We start from the raw sequence: 13,858 nt of genomic DNA on the forward strand, positions 1-13,858 counted from the left end.
TACGTGTTTTACGACAAAGGATTTCAAAGAGATCAAAAGAAAGCTTTTAGGTGCTTAGATAATTGTTGTGTATATTTTTGTCAGATTATGCGGGGATTTAGTACCCTTGCATGAACAGTATTTGCTCGATATATTAAACATGTCGTGAAATGTCTAATCGAGCATGAGGTTTCTGAGCGGAAATATTTATTCTTGCATGGGAAGCTTAGCGGTGATATGTGGCGGTATTCTTAATCCGTTCATATTATGCATACGATGTATATTACAACAATTTTTTATTTTTGAACGGATATGTTTTTTTTTTTTTTTTTTTTTGTAAAACAGTTTCGTTTCCTCACTTTATTTTTGCTGAACTAAAATTAATTTTATTGAATTGAAATTATTTTTACTAATTCAAAATATTTTAATTATTTTTATTAATATTAATTATAATTTTCTTTAAAGGTACGGATTTAAAATCAATTTTACTGGACTTAAACTATTTTTGCTTAACTAAACTTATTTTAACTGATATGAAGTTATTTTTATTGAATTTTTTTTTAAGGTGAAGAGAACCACACTTAATTATATTGTGTCATGTATGTTACTCCGTATTAAAACATCATCCACATCCATTGGTCATTTGCTCATTTGCGGATAAACGGATGGATTAGGTGACTAACAAGTTTTTGAGATAAGTATTGTTCTTTACCAACAAGTCAAATTAAATATCCTATCTTGTTCTAGAGTATTAAGGGGATACCCTTCTTGTTACTGATTTCAAAATATTAATAACCTCGCTAACGTAATAAAACAAAACAGTAAAGAAGTTTTCCTCAAAGAAGTTAAACAAATTAGATTGCTAAAGAAACGAGTAGATAAATATATGACAAAAGATGTAAATGTTCTCCATTAATTGAAAGATAAAGTCAGGTCTACAATAATTGTACTATTTGTAGGAGAAGTTACCTCCATATTCATATAATTGGAAGGAACAATTGATCTTCAATACATGCTAAAAACTATACTATCGCTTGGCTACTTAGCCAAAGGAAATCTAAGGAAGCTAAGAAGAAAGCTTAAAGAAAATGAAATGCTTTTGTTGATTGATTTGCTGATGTCATTCTCTTGTTCCTTCACTTTTATTTATAGGCAAACTTAGGGCGGTGTTACCCACTAACTCCCATAATTGTTGAGTGGTTATCACTTTTCACTACTACATTTAAGAGCTAATACAACAGCTTTTTCCGTTGTATTAGGTGTCAAAAACCGTCGTATTAGACCTAATACAACGGCTAGCAACCGTCGCATTTGTTGGGGTTGGATTAGGTCTAATACAACGGAAAAAGTGACCTAATCCAACAAATTGAACAATTCGTTGGATTAGGTTCCCTTTTTTGTTTTTGAGAATAATTGGATCTAATCCAACGGATTGAGGAATCCGTTTGATTAGGTATCTTCCTAATCCAACGGATTGCTCGCCCAATCCGTTGGATTAGGTCCTTTGTTTTTTTAATCCGTTGTATTAGCCCCCTTTTTTTTTCCTTTTGATACCGTTGTATTAGACCCTTTTTTTCTTTTTTTTTTAAAAACCGTTGTATTACGTAATTTTTTTAATTTTTTTTTGGAATATATAATTATATATTATACCTATATATTATATATAATTAGTTAGTTTAAATCTAAAAGGTATAATATATAATAAATATAAATTATATTAGTATATTTATAATTAAAAATAAACGAAGTGCATATAATATATTCATTGCATTAGTATATAAATTATATTAGTATATTTACAAAATAAACGAAGTGCCGATACTAACTAATAATAAATGAAAGTTCACTAATTAATTAACAATCGTTTGAAATAAAATTAGTACTTGCAATAGATACATAAAATCAACATTAGTCCGTACTTCATTCATCCCGGGGTAGCTCATCGTCATCAAACACCTACATGTAAAAATAATAATAATAATAATAATATATTAGGACAAGTAATGTATATAAATCAACATTAGGGACAAGTAACAAATAATATAATGCATATAAGCCAAACAAAAGCTAAAACAAGTAATGCATAAGCCACAACACCAACAACATAACAACACTAATTGGGGAAATTAAATAACGCACAACAAACACGAACACACAACAACACACAACGCACAACAACACGACACAACACCACACAACGCAGCACACAGCAGCAGCAGGCAGGCATAAATATTATGAAAGATGGGTTCCCTTGAGCGGCCCTGAAGATTTGCTAAAGAGGTTTATTGACCTGTTGTAGAATGGCCAATTAGCAATGCACTTTGAGCTTTGGTATCTCTCTCTTTCTCTCTAAAAAGCAATGCACTTCATAATACTTACAGTTCATATCAAACATAAAAGTTACTCTTACTACTGGTACGACATAAGTTCAAACTAGACTGACTCTACTATTAAGTATAAAATTTTACAATAGCTAATCAATTATTATGAGAGATACCTCAAGACATTTATCAATTACATCCCAAATTCTTGGCAAGTGTAAAGCACACACTACAACCAGGACAATGGCACCAGACCAAGCAACGCAATACTTCACAGTAGCAATGGATGTGAGTTATTTTGCCAATATTTAAGCATGTAAACACCCCCGAATCAACTCACCCTCTAACATATCATCATACAACAACCAACAAGGAACAATCACAGAGAGCAAAATCCAGTATGATCCCGATTCCACCTCATCAACCTTTAATTTCACACACATAATCTTCAGATTTTCAGTAATGCAAAATTTACTCAAATTAGAATTTTTTAAACAGAAAACTCTTGAGCTTATATTGACTAGTTAGCCCTGAATTTTGGACTCAGCCAGTTCACCTAAATTGGACTTTTTTCGAACAAACTTGTCCAATAATTAACTTATTTACTCATATATATCTTATCCGGACTTATCGGCCTAGAAATGAACTCCGTCCACTTATTTAAGCCTGAAACTCCATTACAATGTGAATAGAATATGGCCTTAACTTCCAATAAACACCAACACCACCACAATCAAAAAAATCCTGCCAATTCGAAACACCACAATAACTAGAATCCAGCAACTCATAATTTCTAAAAACATAGTCAAGCCTAAATTCAGAAATTTCACCATCAATCCAAATTCTAACTAGTAGTATACATCTATATTATAGAAATTTCAAACATGAGGATTAATTATACACATAATTAACATACTAATTCAAGCTAAAATCACTGAAACTTCAGATTTCAGCAAATCACTAGCAATCCAAAGATATACACTAACCTAACTTAACCTATATCACAGAAATTAAGAATTGCACAAATTCATACACAAATTAAAGCTAAAATCACATAAACAAACATCATGAAAGACCAAAATTAGAGAAAAAGGAAAGGGGGGGAGTTTGAACTTACTGGTGGAAACGATCTTGCATTGAGAAAGAACAGAAATAGGAGGAGGAATTGAGAAATTGGAGAAGAGTAAAGCGAAGAAGCCAGAAGTATAGGAGAGAGAAATTATGCAGATGAGTAGAGAAGTTTAGAAAAGAAAGTTTAGAGCAGAGAAGTGCAGATTGTACCTGATTAAATGATTTTGAAGATTGTCCACTTTGGGGAGTATTTCGATTTGGTGCACTAGATGCATCATGCGGAGTCAATTGTTGCAGAGTACTAGGAACCACAAGATTAATCCCGGGGTTCGCCTCGCGAATCGAATCCAAAACTGCAGTGGTGATGGTAGGTGAAATTTCTTGGACTAATTGTGCTTTTATGCCTACCAGGAATTCCTCCGGGAGTATGAAACTTGACTTTGTATCTTTTTTCTTCAAATCACTCTTCTTCACACCCGAGCCATATAGATGCACACGACTTCTGCGTCTAGGACGTGGAATCACTTCATTGTAAGGTTCATTGCATACATTACCATCTTCTTGTGATTCTGCTGACTCCAAAGCATCAATTTTGGCCTGTTTAGCCAAACATAGTAATATGTTACTAATTATCGAATAACTAACATATTTAGGCGTACAATGTTACTAATATCGAATAACTCACAATATTCTCTTTTGCTTTTTCAGAGCTGCTAATGTATGTCCTTTCAGCACTTCTTTTTCTTGATTCCTTGTAAACCTTTGCTTGAGAAGGTTCTTTCTTCTCTGGATCTTGTTGTTGCTATATATATGTAAATCATAATATATGAAATTAGAATAAAAATATATGCAACATGCCTATAATTTAGATTTTAAAAAATGTACTTACCAACTCATGGCGTAAATAGCATATGATTTGCGTCCCAAAGTGTGCATATCATCTAACATTAGACGATTGCCTTTGTTGCTGTGGCTAATTGCCTAGGGAAAATCGGAAACCACCATTTAATTCAAAATTAAACACATATTAGATAAAATTATTTGAGGAAATTAGATTAGAATCAATATACGTACAGTACCTTCGCCTCATCGGTATGCCAATATTGTAGAAGATCTTGGAACATCTGATCGGAGATTGTATCTGGTTTATGTTTCCACCTTAAATCATCCGTATCATATGCATAGAAGTGTTTCTTCTTGATTTGGTATTTATAATATTTCCAACAACTATTTACAGCATCCATCACCCAATTTAACCCTGGACATAATCCAATATCTTATCAAGTGTTGGTAGGCTTGGAAAATTTCTGTAGTTAAGCGGTGCAAGTTCGGAATCCCTTGCCACCGTTCCCGGAAAAAACTTAAAACTCTTACACAATCTCCTTAGTAGGTCCAACTAGCTGACCTAATGAGTTCAGAACAATCACAGGACGCTCCTCTCTTGAACGTGCGTAAACTCTTTGGAGCATTGTTCGACCTCGTTGTTTTTTCCTTTTCGAGGACAATTCACTTGATGTTTCTGTGGTAATAAACACTAGTCAATTGGATGGATTTGTTTTCCTGTTCCTTGAATTTGTTCTTAACAACATTACTCACAATTAATCAGCATTTCAACATGAAAATCAGACCAAATCAATCACACATTGAATTAAGCACACCATGAATTAAACTTATGTAAACATAGAAACATGTTGAGGTTAGCTTAGTAGTTAGAATTCAATCTTCCTAAAAAAGTTCGTAGGATCAAATCCCGAAATCCTTAAAAGGCAGCCATCAAGATTTAAGCATATAGATTTTATACACTGCTCCTTAACCCAACTAATCTACAAAAATGATTATATTATGAACTCATCGTATTCAAATCCACAGGAAAAAAATAAATAAATAAATCTTCCTGACTAAACAAAGGGTTAGAAAAAAATTCAACTGGTTTCTAATTTATCCCCTTGTTTGATGGTAAATACAGATCATGACCATTCTAAACTCGTAAGCAAATATTTACTTACCAAGTAACACAACAAATTCCTGATCCAGATAATACTACCACTATGGCCCACACGGTTTCCAAAATGTAGTCAACATATTTATGCAATCAACACAGTCTAGAAAACATATTTGCATTAACAGAGTAAACTCATACAAATTCAAACCTTTCACTTGCACATATACATAATTCCATAAATGAAAATTCCATAATATTATGGGTTTGGATAGCATATCTAAATCACCTGAGAAAATTTATACCTGAGTACTATTTTAAAATAAGAAAAATCAGTTGAAAGAAAGTTAGAAAACTTGAATGGAAAAGTGTACACATAATATTTAGAAAGGGATAGAAGGGATGGAAGAGTTTCATTCACATAATTCCTGTGATCTGATTCACAGACAAGAGGGCCAGTATATGATGTTCCGGCTGGGAGAAGGGATGGAAGAGTCTCTTTAGCTTTAGAGGTGCTACGAGACATCCCTGCACCCTCAATGAATGTTGACCAACTCACACAGAGCTTTTATAGAAATCTGACACAGTAAGAAATGGTCACCCTATCAGGTATCAATAGTGAGGGTGAATTTATCTTTAATTTTGATTGGAATTTCACACAGAAATATGCCTGGCCTTCCACTTTCAGAATTTACCGAAAGTCACAGAATAATGTACTATTCAGTTACGAGTCAGGACTTAGGATTCCCAACACAAAATAGTTAGTCAAATGATGTTTCCGTCTAAAGGTCCTAATAAACAACTTTTAGTTTTCAAGAAGATTCGGCAATTAGATAACATTCTTATTAACTCTTCGATGTTAGCATCCAACAATAAACTAGCTAATAAAATCCAAATCCATTTTAGCTAGTCATGACAGGTTTTGAATAGCTATCAACAAACACAAATACCTGTCCAACCAAGTAAGAAGCATCAAAACTCCCTTCCTACCACTCTGCCCTACAAATACCTGAAAGTTAATTAGTCTCATGCTACACCAATTTGAGAAGCAAAATCCTCTTCTTTGCTTTGTTAGCTCCTATCTTTGTTCTTGTACATGAAGTACATATATGTATGTATGTATATATCAAGAATATCATGATCAGAATATACCTTCCATTCCAAACTGTGCTACAACTGCTCGGTCCGCTGCTTCATTGCCCTCACAATCTTCCTAAAGAGCATCAGCGGTCTCATTCAGCTGCTCATCATCATAATTTTTGCCTTGTTCAGGCACCTCACTGCTCATCATCAGCGCTTCATCATTTTGTCGTTTCCGAAACTCGAGGTACGCTGACATTGAGCCAGGAGAACAGAACGCTCTTTTCTTCACAGATGCCTTTGTTGACCCCAATTGCTGTTCTTGCCGCTTCCTTTGAATTTCCCGTGTGGGAACTGGATGTTGTTGAGAAGAGACCTATAAAAAAAAAGCGAAACAAGTAATGCATAAATCAAACAAGTAATATATATAAGTAATACATATATATACAAAGCAACAAATTCGTTACTGAAGATACCTTTTCACATACTTGTCTTTTTCGAGTACCAAGAGTATCATGTTCCATATCAGAGTCTTCTGAGGAGCCATCATATGGATCTTCTGTCTGCCTCATACTCGAACAAAGTATGTCGCGTGTTTTTTGTTGCAGTATCTTATTCGCCAAGGATCCCGATCCTTGGGCTGACATTCTTTCAGCATTATGCTTCAATTTTCGAAGCCTTTGTAACTCATAGTCTGGAAGCTGACTTTGGGAATCAGAAGCTTTTGCTTTACTCCCCTTCATCTGCAAAGCCATTCAATGAGAACATGTATATAAACCATAAAAGATAATAATATGAAAAACAATGCAATAGAATATAATATAATATAATATGGAAAGCAATGCAATATAATGTAATATAAATTGTTAGGGAAAAAACCATCAGAAAGCTCTCTAGGAGGGATTTGAACAGCATAATGCCAACCATCTCTATTAAGATCTTCAACATAAAACACTTGATGTGCTTGAGATGCCAAGATAAATGGTTCTTCTTTAGAAATCGTCTTACACATATTAATCATTACAAGCTCATCATCATCTTTTTCAGAGTGAAACCACACACTTAAATAAGACGACACAGAAGTAGCCATGGTAAGATATTGAAATGATGTCTGTTATTGAACCATAATAATTGACATTAGCCTCAATAGGATTTTGATCTTTGGAACTCGCAAAGCTATGTGTCATGGCCGTTAGAGTGACTCCACTATTTTGAGTTACACAATTAGCATCGCGCTTCATGGTATGGAATCTATAACCATTGACTGAATACCCTGTATACTTTTTAGCAATGTAAGAAGGCCCTTTTGATTAACATATGATATTGTTAGGGATGTTGTCTTGACCCTCTTCAACAATGAAATCAACTTTCTCCCTAAACCAATCCACAAAATCCTTGCTGTGATCTTGAACGCTATTCCATTTCCTTTTTCCTCTAGCGCTTACAAATTCCTTGTGCTCACTATAAAATATAAAAAGATTACTTTATTAACACTACAAATAAAACACATTGAAATCCAAGAGAAAAAGAAATGAAACTACATTTTGGTTGGTAATCTAACCTTATATATTTCTCAACTTCCTCGCAGTCACAATTGAACAAGACATAACGATGCGCTTGTACCCATTGATTGTGATCAAGTATGTGTTCACGGTCTTTTTTCTTTGATGTCCTTCCTTTCCCTTTTATTGGACGTCCTACCTTAGGAAGAAATGATTGTGATGTACTACAAGCATTAACCTGAGGTGTGGCCGAGTTTGATCCTTTCAAAAATCTAGCTACAAAGGCAACACATTCTTTGGCTAGATATCCTTCTGCCATTGAGCCTTCTGGACGAGCTTTATTTCGAACATCTTGCTTCAGTCCATGAAGATACCTCTCAATCCCATACATAAACCTTGAACCTACAGGTCCACCCAACTTAATTTGGCCCACCAAGTGTAGAGGTAGATGTACCATTATATCAAAAAAGGCAGGTAGGAAAATCCTCTCAAGTAGGCATAATGTTTCAACTATCTCAGATTGCAATTTTCCAAGATGTTGAGGATCAACAATTTTACTCCATATACTTTTAAAAAAAGCACAAAGTCTAATCAAAGGAGTATCGACATCTTTGGATAATGTTGTCTTCACTGCAATTGGGAGCAAATAATTCATCATAAAATGTGCATCGTGGCTTTTGTAGCCTGCAATTTTCCTTTCCCCAACTTGTACACATCGACCAATGTTAGAAGCATAGCCTCGAGGAAGTTTGGCATTTTTGAAGACTTGGCAGAACTTACGTTTTTGCTCCAATGACATCCAAAAGCGGGATCTTGGAAATTCTTCGCCACCATCTTCCAATTCTCTTGGTTGAAGCTCCGGCATCAAATTAAGCTCTACCAAATCTCGACAAGCACTCACATGATCCTTGGTCTTTTGAGAAATGTCTAACAATGTCCCAATGACACTATCAAAGACATTTTTCTCAATATGCATTACATCGAGGTTGTGACGATTAAGACAATGCTTCCAATATGGTAACTCAGAAGAAAATGACCCTCTTTTTCCACGGATTCGGATCATCAACAACACGCCTTGGTTTCTTTTGCTTCTTTCCAAATTCATTTGGAAAATCACGCAACAGATTAGCTACATCAATTCCATTCAATGGAGTAGGTTGATGTCTTTCCTCAACTTTCCCATCAAAATTCCTCTTATCACGACGCTAAGGGTGAAATGGAGGTAGAAATTTACGATTTTCCCTATACACATTCTTAGCACTATAAGGCAACCACTCAGAATCTAATTCATAATGACACTCAGGGCATGCCAAGTATCCTTTTGTGCTCCAGCCAGATAACATCGCGTAAGCAGGAAAATCACTCACGGTAGTCATCAATGCTACATGCATGTGAAACCTCTGGTTACTCAAAGCATCATAAGTTGCCAGTCTGAACTCCCACAAATCCTTAAAGTCCTTCATTAGTGGTTGTAAATATATGTCAAGGTCATTGCCTGGGGAAGAAGGACCCGGAATTAGTAGTGCTAACATCAAATACTCAGGCTTCATAATCATCTAAGGAGGCAAGTTGTAATTGATCAACATAACTGGCTAAGTACTATGTACAATACTCATTGAGTTGAATGGGCTGAAGCCATCTGTGGCTAGTCCTAGCCTCACATTGCGCGGGTCACCAGAAAACTCTTTGTACAAGGAATCAAATTCCCTCCAAGCTTGACCGTCAGCTGGATGATGTAAAAGATGATCATTTTCACGCCCATCCGCATGCCAAGTCATGTACCTCGCCGTCTCTTGACACATAAATAGTCGTTGAAGCCTTTTCTTTATCAGAAAGTACCTAAGAATCTTTTGAGGAATCCTATAGGTCTTTCCTTTACCATTTTCTATGTCATCCTCTTTGTCCTTTGATTTCCATCTTGGTGTTTTACAAACATGGCAGCTTGTTGCATTTTCATGCTCTTCCCAATATATCATGCAATCGTTTGGACATGCATCAATCTTTGTATAATCCAACCCCAACACTTTCAACACACTTTTCGCTTCATTGAAAGAAGTTGGCAACTTTGCATCAGGCAACACCTCCCTTATAAGCTCCAATATATCTCCAAATGCGGCATTGGTTAGATTATGATCACACTTCAAAATAAAAAGTCGAATCATGAAGGAAAGTTTTGAGTGATTTTTGGAACCAGGATACAATTCTTCTTGCCCTTCTTCAACTAACCTCAAAAACTTTTTTGCTTCATCATTTGGCCCCTCTCTAAAAGCATCACGTGCATCATGCAACAACCTCACTACGTCATCGCTAGAGTCATTTGGGATTGACCCTTCCTCATTATCCAAAATAGTTTCTTCTCTTTGGATATTGAACCCTAAGTCTGATAAGTTATCCGATCTTGGAACAAACCATTACAAATTAGATGGTCTCTCACCACACCTTCACACCGCCAAAAACGATAATGACAAATTTGATAGGGACAACAAATTTGATTTCCTTGAGACTTAATAGCAAAAGCCCTTTTGACATATTCGTCGACTCCTTGTTCATATTCATCGCTCCATTTGGCAAACATCCACCAATTCTTAGTTCCACCTTCATTCCTTAGGGTAAAAATAGAAATTAACAGAGTAAATAGGTTCCAAAGGATATGCACTACATATGAAACCAGTTTCTTAATACAGGATTACTGCTTGATTCAGAGCTATCTCCTTTCTATCATAATAAAGCAATAAAAAGAGTTCAATGTGTTATTTACTATCCAAGATAGAAATAAAGAACCATGTTCCAATCTTCTACTAATGAAAACAATAGAATTCTATAGATTTATATTCAACCCAATTAATTCAATTTTTAAAGTCCATACTACTCAGCTAATTCCAAAGAAATGAAGCAATAGAACATAACCAATATCCCTGGATAAAGACATGAGAATGAAATATAAATGGTTAAAAATCATATTTTGATCAATTTTATAGCATTGTACCCCCTTTTCCAAGAAATGCCTATTATCTTGATCATGATTACAAATTTGAAAAGGTTGAAATGAAAGAGTGAACACTTACCAGGCGAATTCAAGAGAGTTGTGAGGAATCTTGATTGCTAAAAAGTTCTGTTTCTTTAACACTTCTTTTATGAAGCACCTATTTCAGACTATCAAAATGGGTTCTGCACCAGTAGCTGTTCTACACAAACTAATCATAAATAGTACACTAAAAGTTAAAGTTTATTTACTAATTAACCAAAACAATAATATTTTAGTTTGCCAAATTAGGCCAGTAAATAACAGCTTCATACAAATGACTTTCTTTGCTGATTAGCAAATAGAGCCAACAACGATATACAAGAAAAAATTTACAAGTCTATGTTACTCACTCAATGTTCCAATATCTTCTATTTTCCTAAGAGCCTTTTCAGTTATTTCACAATTCGATATGTTAGTTCACATGTTTGGTGAATTACATTTTGAATTAGCCTGTTTTTGGGCTCAAATAAAACAAAAATCATTGTGAAAAATATACTAAGAAAGGAAGACAAGGAACATAATAAATAAGAATAATAACCATCGACTTAACTGATCCAAAGGGTGACCTTAAGCTTCTTTCATTAAATCAAGGGTCAAGAATAGGTTCTAAACATAAATAATTTGACAGCTCTGAAACTTCATCTCAAAGACTCCATAATTCTCAGCATGAAAATATTAGGTGCCAAAGGAGCAAGCTAAGTCAATCCTTGATTATTACATTCAACTAATTCTTCATAGCATGATTCTTCAGATTAATTAACACACAAAAATTCAAAAGCACTACAAAATTCTACAAAAAAAATCAACTAAAATTTCACAACAAAATGCAAAAATCAAACATTAAAGATGAAATTAAGAAAAAGAGGAGGAATTCGAGAAGAAAACCTGGAGAATTCAGCGGTTGTGAAATGAAATTAAGCAGCGTCTTCTGTAAAAAAATATCGAACTGTATTGTTAGTTTGGTGGGTATTAAGAGAAGAAAGGAGAAGGTAATTGATGTCTTAATTTGGAGGCGATTTGGGACCCAACCCCAACATTAGTCTTGGAAAATGATTATTTTCTTGTATCAAAGTACTTAAATCCTTGGACTTTGGATGTTGAATATGATGAGAGTGTACTGATTTGGCATCTTGCCACTGATATATGCTATTGGACTGCTGATGACAGTGTTTGAGGTACAAACTATCCTAATTTCTGTAAGCAAGTTTCAGATTACATGACATATCTTTTGCTTAGGCAGAAGTCATTGGTATCACTGGTGGTGGGAATGTCTGAGATTCGATTCGAGGATACGTGTGAAGAGGCTAAGAAGGTTATGAACCAGAACAAAGACAGTGGTTGGTTTACAAGAATATGTGCAGGGGCTAAGCAGTTTGTAACCAAGAAATTGATGTGTCAGATTTCATCAGTAGAAGGTCAAAATACATGTCTAAAAAAAGATGAGTTAATATTTCAGGAGTTTTGTAATAAAGTCCTTAAGATGCAAGCAGAGGTTCTACCTAATGACAACTAATAAGTGTGAAAAGAGCAAATCTGTGCTACTGAATGCTTGTCTTCTGGCGAAGCAACTAAAGACATTCGGTGACATTCAATGGGAGATAACTTCAACTAAAATTTCACAACAAAAATCAGCTAACTTCAACAGGTATGTCAAGTATTCCCAAATAAACCTCCCAAAAAAATTAGGGTTCATAAATCGAAAAACCACCCCAACAACCACCCTCAAACAAGCAATCGGCCACATGCAACATTCGAACAAATCAACAAATCTAAAGCCAAAGATTCGAGCAATCAGCCACATGCAAGGTTCAAACTAAAACTAAATACAAAACAAAATCAACAAATCCATAATTGGTAGACGAAAATTCAAGGTATACATACCTTAGATAGAGATTCGAGCACTGCAGAACGAAACGGCGAGGAAGGAGAACGAAGGAAGGAGCAGCGGTGAGGGAGGAAAACGAAGGAAGATTGAGAAGTTTGGGAAATGGGGTTTCAATTTCATTTTTGGCTCTAATATTTCAGCATTTCCCGATTTTTTTTAGTCATCCGTTGTATTAGGTCTTATTATTTTTTTCTTTTTTTATTTTTTGGGGCTGATCCATTGGATTAGCTCCAACTGAAAAATTAAAAAAAAAATAAAAAAATAGGGAACACTATCCGTTGTGTTAGAAGAATAATCCGTTGGATTAGCTCATCTAATACAACAGAATAGTATATCTAATACAACGGTTAGTATAAACCATTGTATTAGCCTTGTTTTAGTGTAATACAATGGATTAGCCTAGTCTACTACAACGGTATGAAATTAGCCGTTGTATTAGCTATTTTTGTACCGGTGCATTAGATAAAAAATGTAGTAGTGTTTGGCGCCGGTTCTCCTTTCCAAATTAAAATGCTCTATTTTCTTCATAGCCGGTTATGTTCCTCTTTCTGGGCCTTTTAATTGGGCCTAATCTATTCAACTTTGTTTCCATCGTTAGACTAAAGCCCTTAGTAAAACTGTCAGATCCATTTTCCTTTAGTCAACAGGTCAAAGTCAAAGGAAATCAAGATTTTTAATTTTGGGAGCAACACAAGTGAATATTTTTATATTAGGAAAATTTGGTATTAATAATCTCAACTTTGACCGATTTGTTTTTAAAAAATAGTCGGTCGTTTTCTTCTTAGATTTTGATAGTGTTTTGGAAGATATCTGTCCTTAAGTAGTAGTTTTATGTATTTTGCTTGATCTCATGTTAAAAAAGGGGTAATGGTGTTACCCATCATCTTGCTAAGTTAGTGCCGTTTGGAATTGAACAAGTTTGGATCGATCATTGTTGTACCGAGATTTCTCCATATGTGCTCTCGACTTTTTGTCCATTAGTTAATATGGCCTAGCTCAACATTTTTGTCAAAAAATAATTTGAACACTTATAAAAAGTTAATACAACCTTTGCTC

The 13,858-nt window shown here is 34.7% G+C and overlaps 1 protein-coding gene across 9 annotated transcripts; it reads right to left on the reverse strand.

Moving 5' to 3' along the window:
- Positions 1-1,723: 1,723 nt before the first annotated feature.
- Positions 1,724-13,207, reverse strand: LOC110739747. 9 transcript variants are annotated; one of them, XM_021920217.1, is made up of 12 exons: positions 12,799-13,207; positions 11,803-11,845; positions 7,952-11,086; positions 7,270-7,851; positions 6,867-7,133; positions 6,463-6,766; positions 6,261-6,304; positions 4,451-4,890; positions 4,261-4,352; positions 4,057-4,173; positions 3,582-3,968; positions 1,724-1,935 (listed from the first exon to the last, which is right to left on the reverse strand). In XM_021920217.1, exons 3-4 carry the CDS (start codon positions 8,995-8,997, stop codon positions 7,701-7,703), a joined length of 1,197 nt encoding a protein of 398 aa, XP_021775909.1. In that variant the 5' UTR covers positions 8,998-11,086; positions 11,803-11,845; positions 12,799-13,207; the 3' UTR covers positions 1,724-1,935; positions 3,582-3,968; positions 4,057-4,173; positions 4,261-4,352; positions 4,451-4,890; positions 6,261-6,304; positions 6,463-6,766; positions 6,867-7,133; positions 7,270-7,700. The 9 variants fall into 9 exon arrangements, 7 of the variants coding, with proteins under 7 accessions (XP_021775909.1, XP_021775907.1, XP_021775906.1 ...); XM_021920215.1 differs by having other exon boundaries at positions 6,261-6,309; XM_021920214.1 differs by having other exon boundaries at positions 6,261-6,319.
- Between the last annotated feature and the right edge of the window lie 651 nt (positions 13,208-13,858).

This window comes from Chenopodium quinoa, unplaced genomic scaffold, assembly GCF_001683475.1.
Source record: "Chenopodium quinoa cultivar QQ74 unplaced genomic scaffold, ASM168347v1, whole genome shotgun sequence".
NCBI classification, from domain to species: domain Eukaryota; kingdom Viridiplantae; phylum Streptophyta; class Magnoliopsida; order Caryophyllales; family Amaranthaceae; genus Chenopodium; species Chenopodium quinoa.